This window comes from Diadema antillarum, unplaced genomic scaffold, assembly GCF_040938485.1.
Source record: "Diadema antillarum isolate AM-2024a unplaced genomic scaffold, OU_Dant_1.0 scf00000009, whole genome shotgun sequence".
NCBI classification, from domain to species: Eukaryota; Metazoa; Echinodermata; class Echinoidea; order Diadematoida; family Diadematidae; genus Diadema; species Diadema antillarum.
Genome location: NW_027270898.1, coordinates 1,002,600 through 1,020,038, shown reverse-complemented (window position 1 = coordinate 1,020,038; position 17,439 = coordinate 1,002,600). Strand labels below are relative to the sequence as shown.

Below are 17,439 nucleotides of genomic sequence, written 5' to 3'. Positions count from 1 at the left end.
GGTTTTCAGCAGCCCAGTCTGTCCTGTCGACTACAACCTGCACGTTACATGCAACGTTAACCAGGGAGGTTTTTATTTCAACCAGGTCGAGTTGTGTTGTGAACTGAAGAGATGAGAGCGAGCGGAACAAAACTAGTCACGTGACACTTATCACAGTATCACCTGATAACAACATCCAGCCAGGCCACATGTTCAACAGACTGCATTTTGCAGTGTGTGTGCAGCATAGCAGCGAGTTGAGCTCAGCTCACGCAGTGTGTAGCGTGGTGTCCATCATCGAGCGCTAGCGTAGCGCCAGCGTGAAGCGGCCATTTCAGAAAGACAAAAATGGCTTCGTGTTCATATATTTCTCAGGAAGACCAGGAAAAGTTTACGCTTGGTGAGATGAACTACTAAAATTTCACTCCAAGATAACACAATCAATCTGTTGTCACTGATTTGTTGCAATTCAGCATAGCATTATTGCGTAGTCCCATACCTGAGATATTTTGTGATGCTGAAAATATGTCGGGTTTTTTGTTTAAAATTATGTTAATTTAAGGTGAGAAATTACCCGCACGGTCTTCTTATGCCCATGCTGAAGTATTATTTTCTATTTATACCTTTTGCAAATCGTTAATCAATTAATGATGATTAAGCTCTCCTCGCCTCCACTGCAACAACAATGACAATAATATTTTAAGGCTCCAACACCACACAATGACAAACAAAGTGGGCCAAACAACTAACCCAGCCCCAGTCAGTGCTAAAGTTTACTTCACTTTTCAGTTCAACTCGTTGAAGTATAGTCCCTACTCCTAGTATACTTGGCACGTGTATATGTTGACCGGAAGATCGGTCTGTATCTAGCGTTAGTCGTCGGGGTTATGTTCCGCGGAGACTGCGTCTGGCTTCACGGAATCCCCCAACGTCAAAAAAAAATAAATATATATTATAATTATTAAAAGACCCCTCTGCTGGACAGGTGGATCTTGTGTATCAGGTGGTAAATGTGTATTAAAGCAATATCAGCTCATCCTTAATGGATTAACTGCTGTGTTAATAAAAAAGGCCTAAATTTACTAATTTTTGTGCTAATCTGTATTATTTCCTAAAGTCACTTATGCGTACATAAGTTTTGAGTAAATTCCTCTCTAACACTAACAGGAAATCTGCTTACATCAGGCTGGCATAGTTTATATTTATGTAATGTACATGAAACAAGCTAGAGCATGATTTGAATTAAATCATAATATCAATATGTTTCATCTGTTTGACTTGCAATATATTGTGTTAAATAGCCAAGTTCTCCCATGGCCGTCTTCAGCGGAATGCAGAGGGAGCATGGAGAAAGGCGCCCTCATTTTCACTTCTCAAGAGCTCAGAGTCAGATGATCCTAGGAAAAGTTTGAGAAGAATATTGGTAAGAAAAATAGATCACATTCTTTTGCCTGAATCTTCACATGATCAGAATATAACACTTCAGATTCAAATATTCTGTGTTGGAGTTGAATTTTAATGATGAAGTAAAGTCAAATGAATAAAATGTGAAAAAAAAAAATTAATGAAAGTCATATTTGTAAAATGAGAGAGATATGAAAGGTTGAAACACAGGCAGGCCCTATACTTAAATGAGTTCTGGGGGGCATTTCATGAAGCACTTTGTCTGACAACTTTGTCAGACAAATTTGCTCCCAGCCAATCAGATGCAAGGATTTCAGTAGCCTGTAACAGTTTATCAGAAAATATCTGACCAAAACGCTTCGCAATATAGATAGATGCTGCTGAAGATATTTCATATCTTTTTATGAAAAATTATTTTTGGTCAAATTTTTTTTTTTTAATGTCTGAAGTATCCATTAATATAGCATTACATTATGCATAATGGAAATGTGAACCTTGTAAGATTATCTGCAGTGTGTGACCAATTCCTCAGGTGGCTGACGGAGACTCCATGCAGTATGTTGGACAGAATTACGGAGACCAAGCATCGAAGGCAAACTCCATGTGCAAGTAAGTAGTCAAGAAGTCATTTATGGCTTGATTTTCTTTCTCTGGAAAGATTCATTCTTGTATTTTCAGTCTTGTAAATTGTATGTTTTACTACCTTTCCTTAAAGGACAAGTTCACCTTCATAAACATAAGGATTGAGAGAATGTAGCAATATTAGTAGAACACATCATTGAAAGTTTGAGGAAAATCGGACAATCCGTTCAAAAGTTATGCATTTTTGAAGTTTTTGTGCAGTAACCGCTGGATGAGAAGACTGCTGCAGTGGCTGAATAACTTAGATGTCTCATGCGTACAACAGTATAAGGAAAATATAAAGAGAATTTCACAAAATTTCATCTTTTGAAAAAAGTACACATTCCCCCGACTCGTTATCGACAAATGTTATGGGTAATATTATTCCCCCTGCCTTTAGAAAGAGGCAAGTCAAGTGCTCTTTTATTATGCGAAAAAAGTGAAAATATGTTGAATTTTCTTTACATTTTCTTTATACTGTTGTACGCTATGACTCACAAGCTGTAGTAGTCTCCTCATCCAGCGGTTCAAACACAAAAAATTTTAAAATTCATAACTTTTGCTTTGATTGTCCAATTTTCCTCAAACTTTCACTGATGTGTTCTACTAATATTGTTGCATTCTCTCAATCCTTATGTTTATGAAGGTGAACTTGTCCTTTAATGTTTTGGTGTATTTCTCACAATGGTTGGTACAGTTCTAATTGAGTCCTTCTATGTTAGCTTTATTATTATTATTATTAGTAGTAGTAGTAGTAGTACTTAGTAGTAGTCATGATAATAATAATATTATTAGTAGCAGTAGTAGTAGTAGTAGTAGTAGTAGTAGTAGTAGTAGTAGTAGTAGTAGTAGTATCATTGTGTCTGGTTGGTTGTATTCTGTGGGATAAAGATCAAGGATAGCGGACTTAAGGAGTCTCCCTCATTCTGCATGAAACTGTGAATCAAACTATTTCTTCACATCCTGACAAAAAAAAAAAGAATCCAAATCCTTCTGCTTTATGAATCAATGCCACCAGTCGACATGCATGGAGTGTACCACTCACCAGGGTTTCTGTAAAAGTTCTTCAGAATCTCTGTGGTTTTAATGCATTAATATTAACAGTTGTATGATTAGAGTTATTCCGTGTACTATTCCAATTGCCAGGTACTTTGTAGGTGTGCTTGATAAGAAGCGGGGCAAGATGAAGGTGTATGATGCTCAGCTTTTGGAGCTCCATCCATGGCTTGGGAAGAAGGAGAGTAAGGCTGAGGAGGAGGAATCAAAAGATTTGTCTTATGCAGAGAAGGTAAAGAAAAATAATTCTTGTCTTTGATTCTGCCCTTTGAAAAAAAACTCACAGTACTGGGGTTGCTGGGGTGACCTGCAAAAAATAAAATCGTAATGTTCGATTTCAAAAGAAAGGGGTGATGCAGTGCATAACATCCTAAAAGAATGACACCAAGTTTGCTGTAACTTGAAAAATGGCTTTCAAAATGAATTGGCATTTCAACAGTCATTGATAAGTACTAGTATTGATTATTGCAGGACAAGTTTGTAATCACTAATTAAAAAAAAAAAAATACAAAAATTATAATCATCCTTAGTTTATGGGATTGTGCTTGTAATCTAATGAATCATAATGTGTGCAGAACTTAAGCATGCTGCATCATTTAAATATTGATGCTTTAACAAAACACATGGCTGACATTTCTGTTTTCCCCTTCCATTCTTATTTGGCAAATTCAGCAAGACAGATTGACGGAGGCATTTGGCAGCTCTCGGAAGCAGCGTGCCATGGAATCCCGGCTTCGTGGGCAAGTTGGATCAGAGGCCCTGGAATCTTCAGCTGCCAATGCCCTCTCGCATGCAGGCAGCTTGACAAGTACACCCATCAGTGAGTGAATCTTTGCCTCATTCATTTCATTTCCTAAACGGGGAAGGTTCTGTAGAAAGCAATATATTTGCAACTTTATTTTTGTCAAGTTTACTACTTGTATAATCTTTTTTTTTGGGGGGGGGGGGAAGGGGGAGGGAACAAATTTTTGATTGCTGATTTGTCAATCAATCAATGGCAATTAGACTGAAAAGATGATGATTTTATGTGTGAAGAGTATCATACAATAAATCTTCGAGCAAACAGATCGCAAGTAATTTATTCAGAGGCAATATCCTACTTTTAGTATCTTACAAGAGAGCTTTGTTACTCTTTTAAGGTCAGTGGTCAGTTGATGACCATGAATCATCAGTTTACAGGGCTACATTAAATGGACACAGGAAGTTGGATGTTTGTGAAATGTGACCCGCTGCAACAAAAGGATCCGAAAGTCGAGGGAAGACAATTTTCTGAAAATGACATGACATTATTCCCTTATTCTTCAGCTTCAATTTCATATATTTCACACAACTCATAAAAGTTCTCCATTCCTGAGATATTGATGATTTTATGAGACCATGTCGAGTGGTCTAGGAAATCAGCGTTTGGAGGAAACTGCCTTCATAGTTTTCTTTCCGACGCAATCGTGATCAAGGAGAGGTAAGACAGTTTTCACCTCTAGACAATAGAAGGTCCACTCATAGCAACCTCTGCGCACTGACCAAGAAGATCACTCCCTTGTTGCTAGGGGCGGAGTCTATCTGAGGTGCTAAATCCAAATCTTCGGACATGTTTCTGTTCTGCTGAAAGTCAGAAAATCATGGCCCAGAAAAACGCTTATTTCTTGCCTTTCCTTTGCTTAGTTAGCTTCGAAATTTTGGCAGATGATGAACGAAACATTAGACTACAACATTATGCCAACAGCAGAAATTTGATGGTTTTTACCAGTTTTGATGATCTGACTCAAACTCAATTTTCTTGGCGCAGCTGTCAGTGACTTTCAGATCCTTTTGTTGTGGCGGGTTACAAATAGTTTCTTAAGGTTGATTAGTTGGTAACTAGACATGAGAGGAGGATGAAATGTATTAGTATCTCTGTCATTGCATATTGCCATTGTGTCAGAAATGCTACAATTGAATTGGTAAACTTTATTCATCTAAGCCCTACATATTTAAAGAAGAAGTCACTCCAACGATTTAGAACATTGGACAAAGACTATGAATACCCTCTTGACCTGTACATATTTCATCATATTTAATTTTGTTCTGCAGAAGAAGATCAAGGTACCAGCGATCTGCTGCCCCCTCATGACCCGACAGCTACATTGCTCCAAGATGTCTTCAAGCTTCATGATTGTATCCTTTGCCTCAAATTTAAGGCAGCTGGCGAATTTATTCGGTTGAAGACGAGTCCCGAGTATACCCGGGCAAGTGTCTATGGGAAATGCGTGTTGTAGCAAAATCAGCCTTACCCAACGGGTTAAGTTAATGAGCCCATTGTGAAATGCTTTGGTTTTTTTTTCACCTTTATGAATCATGGTATCTAATTTGAAGATCAGTAAAATGATATAATTGTCAAATACAGAGCTACCATACTTAGAGTATATTTATGTCCTAGATTAGATGAGACTAGCATGTTATTATCTTTTCAGAATTTGGTTTTAGTTTGAGAACTTGTTTACCTAAGGAGAAAGACCAGGTCACATTCCGTAAGTTTTATTTGTCACCTGAATGTGACAAATTTCTTTCTATCTTATCCCTGACTTCCTGTCAAATTTTTGTCATCAGAATCTTGTAGAACAATTCTTCTTGAATGATATGAGTAATCTGAAGTGTTCTTTTCCACATGCTTACAGAATTGATGTAAATGTGCGAGTTGTTGGATGCCTCGGCTTTCGATTGTACCAAGAAATTCTGAAATGTTAAGGGACTACAGTTTTAATATCTCGGTGAGCATCAGACAGTGTGTTAGCCCCTTGCTCGAATCAGTACATTGTAGCTGCAAACTGTGGATACTTGGATACCTGTACAAGGTAGCTGTAAACTGCGGATAGCTGGATACCTGTAGCTGTAAACTGAGGATAGTTGGATACCTGTAGCTGTAAACTGAGGATAGTTGGATACCTCTAGCTGTAAACTGTTGGTAGTTGGATGCCTGTTCTTTGCTCTGTCTTTTTATGCGTTAGTGTTGTTTTCCTTGATGATAAAATCTTCCAGTGATATCACCGACACATTGGGATATCCTCAAACCTCTGGCAGAGGAATTAATCAGTGGTGCTGTAAAGAATGCATCTGAATGGAAGGCCTCCAAGAAGTAAGTTGTGCTCACACTGCTAGATACACATATTCTCCATTTCTTCATTCCAGATCCTTCCCTCCATGAAGGTTAACAAAACTTACATAATTCATTTTCCTTCAAGAATAAGAGCCTTGTAATAGCAAAGTGATGGATGAGTCTTTTTAGTAGAATCTGTAGCACTTGAAATCTTCTGTTTGACCCGATATTGATCAAATTCACATTTATCATTCATTTGGACTTATTCTAATCATAATCCTCCTGATCAGTTATGTGTCACAATGGCCTTTGTATGGAAGTGTCAGATTATCACCTTAAAATGGATATGTCTCATGTACACTACAGTCAGTATATGCTTTTTTTCATGAGGTGGGGGAAGGATTCAAGGATGCCAGTAAAGTAGCATGGCAGGTTTTAGTTGACAGCCTGGTTTGATACTACATTCTGCCTCATGTTTTGTGAGTAAACTATAAAGTAAGAAATATTTGTGGCATGAAATTTTTTCCACGGCATGAAATTTTGCCAATTGTCACTGGCATCCAATGCATTATAGTGTAGACAGAAACTTTTGCATGCATTTTAATTTCACTAATCTTGGCTCTTGTGAAATTCAGAAAATTAGAATGCACACAAAAATTTCTGGTTTTACAGTAGTATTTTGCAAATTGGGACGAGGAAGACAATCACTGGAGAGGTTGTATAGCAATTGAGAACTGCAACAGAATTCATATCCCTTGCAGAAGTTACAGATTTAACCCCAGTGAGACAATTGTAATTGCATCACAGGATGCAAAATTTGTTTTAGTTGTCAATTTTTGCAGTTATTAGTCAACTCTCAATAATTGGGCAAAAATGAGAACACACTGCAAAATCCACGGCATAATAAAGGATGAGCACTTTACTACCCTGAGGACCTTGTAATAGGCTCTTCTATGTAGCAGATGAGTGATTAGAATCGAGTTTGCACATGTTAGGCGCTGCTATGTTGGGCAAAAGCCATTTGCATGCTTGGTAGTCTCCAGAAACATGCCTCTGCCATATAGGTACATAGAAAACTATGCAAGCACTAAGTTTGTAAGTTATATAAAATCAGTGTAGAAGGCATGATGGATTATTAACAGCATGATGTTCGTCCACCTATATTCCAGGTACCCCCATTATGTATTGAACCACCTAACTGGCCTTAGCCACCTGCAAGAGAATCGCCAGACCACCCAAGCTGTGTGTCTGGTGTACGTCTCCTTCCTCATGCAGCTCCACAAGACACATCCAAAGGACATGAAAGGCAGTAAGCATTAGATCAGAATGTTTCCCTTGTTACCTCCGCCAAGTGACGAGGTTATGTTTTCATTACTATTGGTTTGTTTGTTAGTTAGTTTTTCTGTGTGCAGAATAACTCAAAAAGTTGTGCTCGGATTTGGATGAAACTTGCAGGAAAGGTTGAGAATGACACAAGGAACAGATGATTAAAGTTTGGTAGTGATCCGCACATTTTTATGGATTTTTTTGAAGGATTTTCGATATTTTGGCAGGTAGGGTCAATGAACTTGGGAGTTCAAGCTGCGCATTTTTGAGGTTTTCATACACACACTTAAGTGCATGCTCTAGTATACGAATAATTTATGAGTTGTGAGTGCATAGGGCATGAATATCGCACGAGGCGCGAGATAAGCCACTGGTCTATTCAACAAGGCGCGTAGCGCCGCGTTGAATAGACCAGTGGCGAATCTCGCGCCGAGTGCGGTATTACGTGCCCCAATGCACGAACAAAATCATAAATTATTCGTTTTATACAACACCTTGTCCACAATCACAGTACTAAATTAGTGACGCCAACTCAGGAAGGCCCAAAAATAAATGTAACAATTAGGCCGAGAATTGTAAACCACCCTGTGTACTGCTTTCAAACACTCGTCATGATTCGACCACACAGTCACAGGAATCACAAACTCCGCAGAGTCTATACCCATTCTACGCTAACGTTAGATCGAGTTTAGGCCGGACTGTTAGGCCGATCCGAGATGTCGGTAGATCTAGTAGTAGGTCTAGACTTTGTCTATTTCCGAAAATGATCTTGTATAAAAACACAGAAAAATAATCAAATTACGGTTTCTCAACTTGAAATGAAGTCTTGATTTTGGGATCACTGTGGTCCACGTAGCAGATCAGAGTCAAAAGTAAAAACACAGCAGTAGGTAGAAAGGCCGCAATACATGCAACTAGCTAGGTAAAGTAGCTGCGCGTACACGTTAACGTTGCAGTTACTCCGCCGCGCCTGATCTGTGAGACTTACCGGCAGCGCATCGCAGCCGGCCAGCACATAGGGCCAGCACGTACAATGTAGTTTGCTGGCGCTTTGCTGCTGTGAGCCGGCCACAGAACTCTGTGAGCGGCCATACATTAGTAGCCCCCCCGCGAAGCCGTGCTATAGTACCTTCGAGCCGTGCAATAGGCCCATGCCAGGGGCCTATTGTATGGCTGTCACTCTCACTGAGTTTGATAGGTATTTTCTATTGCATGTCATGTGACATGTTCTTGGCCAATCACAATTCGACATCATTCTGAGGTGTTGTATAATTTCTGCTAGGGCGAGGTGTGCCGCGCAGCTGAGGGCTTATGACGTAACAAAGGCTTCTATATTGGGAAATCGGGCGATTTTTTATGCTAGGGTGCATGCATACGTATGGTTGGAAATCACTGATCTCTGTGGAAGAGCAAGATCATGAAGTAGCTGCTTGGCGGAGGTCTGCACTCTCAGAGTGCTTTTCTAGTTTACTCTGCTCCAAGAGCCACGGAAAATTCTCATGACTCCATTCACCGCAGTGAAATGCTTTTCAACTTCATAAGCATAATCTAGTCCCAGCATAGTCTATAATGTACCCTAAAAATGGAAATTTTTGTGCAAGTAACTTTTCGCACTCACCCGGGTAAGGTGAATTTAATATGTTTTAACTCTGTTGAATCAAAAAATGAAATAAGGTTACATATAACAAGCAAAAATGTTTCGCGCGATGTATCGCTATCGCGAGAAGCTATCACCGCGACGTTTCATGACTTTTTTCTTTCGAGTCTCCCGCATCTTTTGACACCAAATTTGCGATGCCCGGATGCGCGGTTCCGAAGTTGCGCATAAATATGCACGTGCATGTCAGACCAAAAATTGCTCAAAAACGTGAATTTGTGTACAATTTCAATGCAAACTGTGTTTACAGGCAAATTTCATAAAAGCATGATTATTTTGGGGGTTTATTGATTAAAATCAATTAATGATGCATTTTCTTGCTCGGAACAATGTCAGGAACAAATTTCATTGAAAAAACAATGAAAAACATAAAGTCGAAAAAACAAAGAAATACATAAGAAATTCAAAAAACAATAAAATACTTAGGAAATTTTTTCTGATTGTGCGATTTTTTTCTCTTACATTTGCTAAGGACACTAAAAAGAATATTTACACCAAAAATGTGCCTGTTTTGAGCTTTATTTAGTGATTTATACCAAATTGTCTCATTTCATGCATCATTATGCATAAATTAGCATAATTTAGTGAAAATGATAATTTTTGAAAAAATTAACTTCATGGTACTTTAGATTACATCATAGGCAATGCGTGTGCCAATTTTCGTCGCGATCGCGCCGTCGACGGCCGAGATCCGGAGGGGGGGGGCCTGGGAGGCCCCCCCCCCCCCCCCCCCAGTTAGGGTTAATACTGAAAAATCAAACAAGTCTCACGTGATTACATCCCCCGTCTCTGCTTTACATGTACTTCATCGCTGTCAAGTTTTGAGAATGTAGTTTTGACTTTGCTTATTGACAATATTGAGCAAGAAATCAAACTGATACGAGAGAGAATTTGCAGTGTTTTTGTACATGTATACGTACATGTATTCTTCTTATTGTCTGTCAATCGAATGTCCATCCCCAGAGAAATGCCTACCGGGCGTCCCACGAGACATCAGGGCACACCTCTTTGAGTCGTTCACGCAGATGGTACCGACACCAGACGGCAAACGAGAAGACAGGTGATTGGATGTGATTCGCCGTACCACTTGTAGTTACCTAGCAACTGACCTGCTAAAGGAGTACTCTATCAAGTACTGTACACACTTATATTTCACAGACGGAAATCTTTACGAGTTCTTAATTTCACACTTTGTGGTCTTTTCATTATTACAATAATTGCAACAACAACAACAAAAGAAAAAAATTGAGAAGGTGTGATTTCTCAAACGAACAATTTTGTTTGAAAAATGCATAACATAAGCCAGATTTTACTGCTAGTATTTAGACCATGCCAGGGACTGCTATTAACAAATCTATGGCATCTGGGCTTTACTACTAGTAGTCACTTGATATTGCAGTGCTAATGTGCTGGCCTGGGACCGTGCATGTAATAATAATAATAATGATAATAATAAAGGACATTTATATTGCGCAGCTACTATAATAATATACTCTACTGCGCAACTTTTGTTTTCATTTCTGTTAATACCTTTCACATGTTGTTATTTTCCCAATAGAGTGCCTATGAGCGAAATCACAAAATCAAACCACTGCAAAAATCTTACAATATACAGTGTTACATATCAAGACATTGAAATATCAAAAATTAAGTACCCAGTATCAAGTATTGTAAAAGTGGTTTCTTTCGCGTACAGATACTTTCGCGGTTTCCATCGGTGCCGACTTTTTCGCATGTGTTTAAATTCGCAGTCGGCAAAAGCTGTTTTATTTTGCACATGAAAACCCAAACTATAATCCAATTATTCTTTTATTTATTAAATAGAAATTAATATTAAATGCAGGCTTACCTGAAATCCCGTCTCTCAAGTACTTTATAACATGCTTGTACCTACATTGCGCGGTATCACTGTGTGTGTGTTGACCATCAATACACTCAATGCGCGGAATCTTCGTGTGTGCATGTGCGCAATAGCATTGTAACAAGGGGCAAGTTCAAAACATTTTTGCGTGATGTTAAATTCGTGGTTCAACTTCAAAGCGCGAAAAGCGCGAAAATGAAACCACCGCAAAAGAAACCACTTTTACAGTATTGTGATCTGAATTTTAAAAGTAGAATGAGGAAAGCAACTGACTGTATGTACACCGTTTCTATTTCATCTTCTCGTCAGGTTCCTGCCCAAGAGACTGAAAGACAAACTCCTCTCTTACATCCTGGTACTTGCCCAGCTGATTGACAGCTTCCACACAGAGGTCACGACCCTTAGCGAAGACCTTGGCATCCCTGTCAAGAAGTATGGGCAGCTAGATCGATTTGGTTTTGTTTGAGTTGGGGGTTTTTTTTGGTTGTTGTTTTGTTTTTTTTTTTTTTTTTGGTTTTTTTTTTTTTTTTTGGTTTTTTTTTTTTTTTATTTATTTGTACTTGTTTTTGTCTCCTCTTGTCTTTTCCGGTCTTGTTTTGCATTCACTTACTGTATACGCCATATATTTAGCGAGTGTAAATTTTTCTGAATCGGGACTTCCCAACGATTTCACAAGTGGTTAAATTCGCTATCGTGGAGTACTGTACTGAACGGAGAAATGTATATGTGCATGTCACATTCATATTGGTATCGGAGTCATTATTTTCACATGTCTTTAATTATGTGAATAGCACCTGACTCGCGGAATTTGGCATTGATGTTTTCTAGTGAAATCTGCTTTAGTTTGGATACAACCTTTTACTTCTGACTCCACAAGCGCTGAGATAAAGCCATACCAGTGTTTCATTTTAGTTCAGCCATTTGCTTTCCTTGTCTTTTGATGCTGTGTTTTATTTTCAATGTTAATCTTCGTGACCTTACTTTGGAGATTCTCGTCTTTTGACGAGAACGCTGAAATGAAGTTCCCCCTGTGTAGCTTTGAAGTATGTTGTAGAGAAAGACATTTCATATCAGTTTGCACAAGTACGAAAGTTGCCGGTTTGATATGTTATTGTCCCCGCCGAACGAGTTCGAGCAGGGGACTATGAAACGGGCTCCGTACGTGTGTGTGTCCGTGTGTCCGTCCGTCCGTCCGTGTGTCCGTCCGTCCGTCCGTCCGTCCGTGTGTCCGTGTGTGCGTCCGTGTGTGATCAAAATCTTCAATTTGCTACTTCTCTGTCATTTATGAGCCAATTTTGATTCTGTTTGCTTTATATGATAGCACTACATGGGAGCTTTGAAATTTCTACACAGAATTTCAGTCGTGACCTTTGACCTTGACCTTTGACCTATATTGTACATTTTGCTACAAAATGCTACTCCTTCGCCATTTCTGACCCGATTTCGATTCCGTTTGCTTTATGTGATGGCACTAGGTGAGGGCTTCAAAACTTCTACACAGAATTTTGACCTTTGACTTCTTTGACCTTTGACCTTGATTTTTTGACCTATATTGTACATTTTGCTACAAAATGCTACTCCTTCGCCATTTCTAACCCGATTTCGATTCCGTTTGCTTTATGTGATGGCACTAGGTGAGGGCTTCAAAACTTCTACACAGAATTTTGACCTTTGACTTCTTTGACCTTTGACCTTGATTTTTGACCTATATTGTACATTTTGCTACGAAATGCTACTCCTTCGCCATTTTTAACCCGATTTCGATTCCGTTTGCTTTATATGATGGCACTAGTTGAGGGCTTTAAAACTTCTACACAGAATTTTGACCTTTGACTTCTTTGACCTTTGACCTTGATTTTTGACCTATATTGTGCATTTTGCTACAGAATGCTACTCCTTCGCCATTTCTAACCCGATTTCGATTCCGTTTGCTTTATGTGATAGCACTAGGTGAGGGCTTCAAAACTTCTACACAGAATTTTGACCTTTGTCTTCTTTGACCTTTGACCTTGATTTTTGACCTATATTGTACATTGGCTACAAAATGCTACTCCTTCGCCATTTCTAACCCAATTTCGATTCCATTTGCTTTATGTGATGGCACTAGGTGAGGGCTTCAAAACTTCTACACAGAATTTTGACCTTTGACTTCTTTGACCTTTGACCTTGATTTTTTACCTATATTGCACATTTTGTTACAAAATGCTACTTCCGGCGGGGACATATGTTACGCACCGCGTAATTTCTACTTTTCCTTGTTGATATCTGGCAACAAGGATTGGGAGAGAAAATCAAAATGATGTAATGCTCCTTTTAAAGGGTGTGTACAGTTTTGGTTGAGGTGAGGATTTACCTTTAAACGTTTTGCGAGATATTCAGGAACCACTCTATGAGATGTCAAAGAGCATGCAATTCTAAGGGGTATCAAAAGTTTATTTGATGAAAATCGGTTTTGAAATGGCTGGGATATCCCAAAACAAGGTGAAACAAAGAGATCCTAATAAAGGGCTTGGCCTGTCGCCTTTTATTGATATCACTTTTTTTTTTAATCTCAGCCATTTGAAAACCAATTTTCATCAAATGAAGTTGAATCCTTCTTAAAATTACATGCTCTTTCATATTTCATAAGAGGTTTCTCATTATCTCACTTAGGAATGTTCAAAACATGAATCCCCACCTCAACCAGTACTGTACAGTCCCTTTAATATACAAGTATGCATCTCTTCTCAGTTAGCATACTGTCTGATTGTATTCATATCTTTGGACGATGCTTGTTTGCACAATAATTGATAGATGTGCAGCCTCCAATGGCACAGCCAATTGATATTTTCTAGTACTTACGAATTTGTTGGACACCCATAGCAGCCAAGAGGATAGGCATGATAAGCTGATGCTTGTCAGACTCCTTTGCTACCCAGATTTACTTGTTTAGAATCTTTATCAGTGCAGAATGGGTTTCATACTGTGCAATTTCAGAAACGCTAACACCTTTGTGAAATTAATATTTTTGGTCATGGTGGTCAAATAAATATTTTATGTTCCCTTTCCTTCATTTTTGGTTTACTAGTATTTCTTTGAATACTATGTGCATGTAATTCCTTTTTGGAACAAATATGTGATTTGATATCTGTTAATCAGGGGCTAATGAACAGGGAATGATTTAATCCCCTGCTTCTCAACCAGTGGACCAAGAAGCTCTTGCAGGTTGGCCACAATGTCAATCAAAAATAAAATCAAAAAAAGATTAATTACTTGATATAGCCATTGGCCTAAAAGTAATTCATAGGAGCCAAAGTGGGCCTTGGGTTGAAGATGATTGAGAAGCACAGATTTAATCTATAGAGTGATGGAGGTAATATTTTTTTGTTTCTCCAGAATAAGTTTTCACACCATCCCCCTGTATTTCCAATGCATTGTACCTAGATTGATCACTCATGCCAGAGCTATCGGATGTAGGACTGTAACCCAAACTGTGGCTTCCCCGGCTCAGCTGAAGAGAAAGAGACAAATCAAGAAGGATCCCGATGATGATGACGATGACGACTATGACCTCGCAACCACCCCGATCTCCAAGGGCCTTGCCCAGAAGGCTCTCTTCATCGAACTCAGTGCCCCTCTGCAGAGGATGTCTACGGGGGCTGGAAAGCGACCCTTTGGGGGTCGGAGATGATATCAACAAGAGGCATTAGACAGTCAAGAGCTGTTACTTCATTGATGGAGGGATCAATTGTCACCAAAGTTGTCATAGTTGTCCTCTCCTTCCTTAGCTTCCTCTGTCGGTGTGAGTTACCTAAAAGTAAATGGAGACCAGATGGCACTGGAATGGGTAGCTCTGCACTACTCCTGGGGCACTGTTCCAGGGGTTATATTACAAATTCTGAATACACCCTTTACCCCTAAGAGGGCCGGGTGGCAAAATCCGCCCCCTCCCCCTTGACGTTTCGCGCTATAATTCTGTAACTTGAGAAGGCTTCGTCGCGAGGCTTCTTGACTTTCTTCGTTCAAGCCATGCCCATTTTCAAAGCCACGCCCATTTTTGTCACAGCATGTCGCCCGAAGACGGGCACAATTTTGTGATTTTGTGTACATTTCCTATGGAACACAGTGCTCTGTCATGAAAGTCATAAAAACCTTATTATTTTTACAATTCATCACTTTCATTGATTAATTGTATGCTAATTATGGTAGAAAAGTGGTCAGTGACAATTTCCAATGGCTAAAATATGATCATGAGCTTAATTTGCATAATTAATTAATTAAGATTAGAAATTGATTGTTTCAAAAAATCTTAGGACACAATCTTGTCGATTATGACGTGGGTGTCACGCATGCCAAATTTTTTTTGGGGGGTGGGTGGAGGGGCGGGCGGAATCCGCCCCCCCTCCGGTTTTAGCATAGCCAAAAAAGCCCAGCCTAATTAGGGTTACATGGATGCATATGGCAGTGACTACCCGAGCTTTTGTACTTGCATTTTGGTTAACTCCAAACACCCTAGCTGTTGTGTGAGTTGTACCAACCAGTTCATGTGTAACAATTCCCAATGATTATGGAGCCAAAGGGGTCCAGTGGGATCTGTAGATTTGGTTGTTGTTGTTTTTTTTTAGCTCTCATTCACTAAGAGCAAGATTCTAAGCTCTTCCCTAAAAATGAACAAAGTTACTGTGAGGATCGACAGGAAGAATGAGCACGAACTTACGAATTGAAAGTTTGATTTTTATTTTGTGAGAGAGTGCCAAGTTACCACCTGTTTTGTTTTGTTTTTTTCTCTCTACCTATGTAGCTGTCCAGCCTTACCCACCTCAATTATTTTGAAGCTTCACATCAGTGTTCTTGCTTGCTTTGAGGGCTGTAATTTTGTTACTTTCAAAAAAAAAATTGTACAACAGTGGACTGTTGGCATTGCCCCTAATTGCAAACTTCTTAAAGTCTGCAGTATAGCTTTTGTTTTTTGTGGGGTTTTTTTACATCAGAACGCACCACTAGATTAGAAAACCATACCCGCTGAGTAGCAAAAGTAATTTTGCTGTGCAAATTTTATTTTATCAAGTTTTCGTTCAGGTAGAATCTTGGTTACTTCAGCTCTAAAAAGATAGAGATAACTGTGGTGTCTTTAGAAGTTTGTGTACAGTGATGCAGTTTGAAGTACCAACAAAATGATGTCTGACAACTTCAAAGCAAGCAATTTAGTTTTGTAAGCAGATATGCAGGAATTCTTTTCCTTAATTCTTGTAAATTTTATGGGAAATTTGTTCCCTTTGCCTGTTCTTGTTAGAATCTGTGATGCTTGGACATTACCCATCCTGTTCATAGCAGTCAAGTATCACATTTCTGGTCTCAGTAGATTGCAAGAAATGTTATTTATTGAAAATAAGTAATGAATAAGTAGATGAATAACCCTGGTAACTGCGCTCACAGGAAAATCAAAACTGTCTCTAGTGAAAGGAATTTTTATGAGGAAGTTCCCCAATGTTTTTGCCTTACTTTCTGTGCAAAAATAAATGGATATTCAGAGTAAACATTTTTGTCTCGTGTATGATTTGTATAATTTCACCAACAGCAAGCTTGTTAGATATATATGGACATGAAAAGTCTTGAGATTTTGGCAGAATTGATTTTGCACTTATGCAGAGATGCTTTTTCTGTAGTGTCACAGGACAAATAGCAGTAATATAATAGTGCCCTTTGAAATTCAGCAGATATGTATCTTTTATGTCAAGGTAATCATGTGCAGTATTCCTTTGTACAACGTGTGTTATATCAGCATTTGCGTGTGCATGAATGTCTGTGTGTGTGTGTGTGTGTGTGTGTGTGTGTGTGTGTGTGTGTGTGTGCTTATGTGTGTGTATGGCATGTTTTAGGCAGGTGTCACATATTATATTGTATACTATTGGGATATGTAAGAAAATTGGTGGATAGGCAGGTACATGGAGAGAAACAGGCATGCAGTTATATTGTATATAAACAGTACATAATCTTGAATGCGCTGTACACGATTACATGCAAGAAAAAATACAGAATTATTGAAAACATAGAAATCTTGGAATGTAAGGTTATGTTTTTGCGCTGAAGACCTTTTTTATTTTCTTTTTTTTTTTTCTTGTCAGCTGAAGAAACCTGGAAGTGGTATGAGAAAGATGAGCTGAAGACCTTTTTTTTTTTTTTGCTTGTTAGCTCAGTCCCCCCCCCCCCCCCCCCCCCCCACTTTTGAAAACGTTCCACCGGCAATGATTATTCAGAGAGTATATATATAAAAGATACAGCTTTCACATTGGGTGCGGGCCAGGAAAAAAAAACAGTGTGTGTGTGTGTGTCGAATGTGAAAGCTGTACACGTGTGTATCTTTTGTTGACATGGATCAACGGGCTTACACAATACACCGTATGGAACGTGTGTTGCACCCGAATTCTTCGCTCATACATCGCAAAAATCCAGCGAAATTTGAAAATGACTGCATTTACAGAA

General features: G+C 38.9%; 1 protein-coding gene across 1 annotated transcript; it reads left to right on the top strand.

The window, feature by feature from the left end:
* Window positions 1–327: 327 nt before the first annotated feature.
* On the top strand, window positions 328–14,685 carry LOC139719227 (DNA-directed RNA polymerase I subunit RPA49-like). Its single transcript, XM_071630660.1, has 11 exons — window positions 328–379; window positions 1,281–1,402; window positions 1,916–1,992; window positions 3,151–3,292; window positions 3,733–3,880; window positions 5,131–5,214; window positions 6,076–6,172; window positions 7,303–7,442; window positions 10,080–10,176; window positions 11,287–11,409; window positions 14,401–14,685. The coding sequence occupies exons 1-11, from the start codon at window positions 328–330 to the stop codon at window positions 14,645–14,647; spliced, it is 1,329 nt and encodes a 442-aa protein (XP_071486761.1). The 3' UTR covers window positions 14,648–14,685.
* The last annotated feature ends 2,754 nt before the right edge of the window (window positions 14,686–17,439 follow it).

Coding starts and splice junctions, on each gene's coding strand:
- LOC139719227 (XM_071630660.1), top strand. CDS start 328: ATGGCTTCGTGTTCATATATTTCTCAGGAAGACCAGGAAAAGTTTACG. Junction 1,403..1,915: donor AAAGTTTGAGAAGAATATTG/GTAAGAAAAATA, acceptor CCAATTCCTCAG/GTGGCTGACGGAGACTCCAT. Junction 7,443..10,079: donor TCCAAAGGACATGAAAGGCA/GTAAGCATTAGA, acceptor GTCCATCCCCAG/AGAAATGCCTACCGGGCGTC.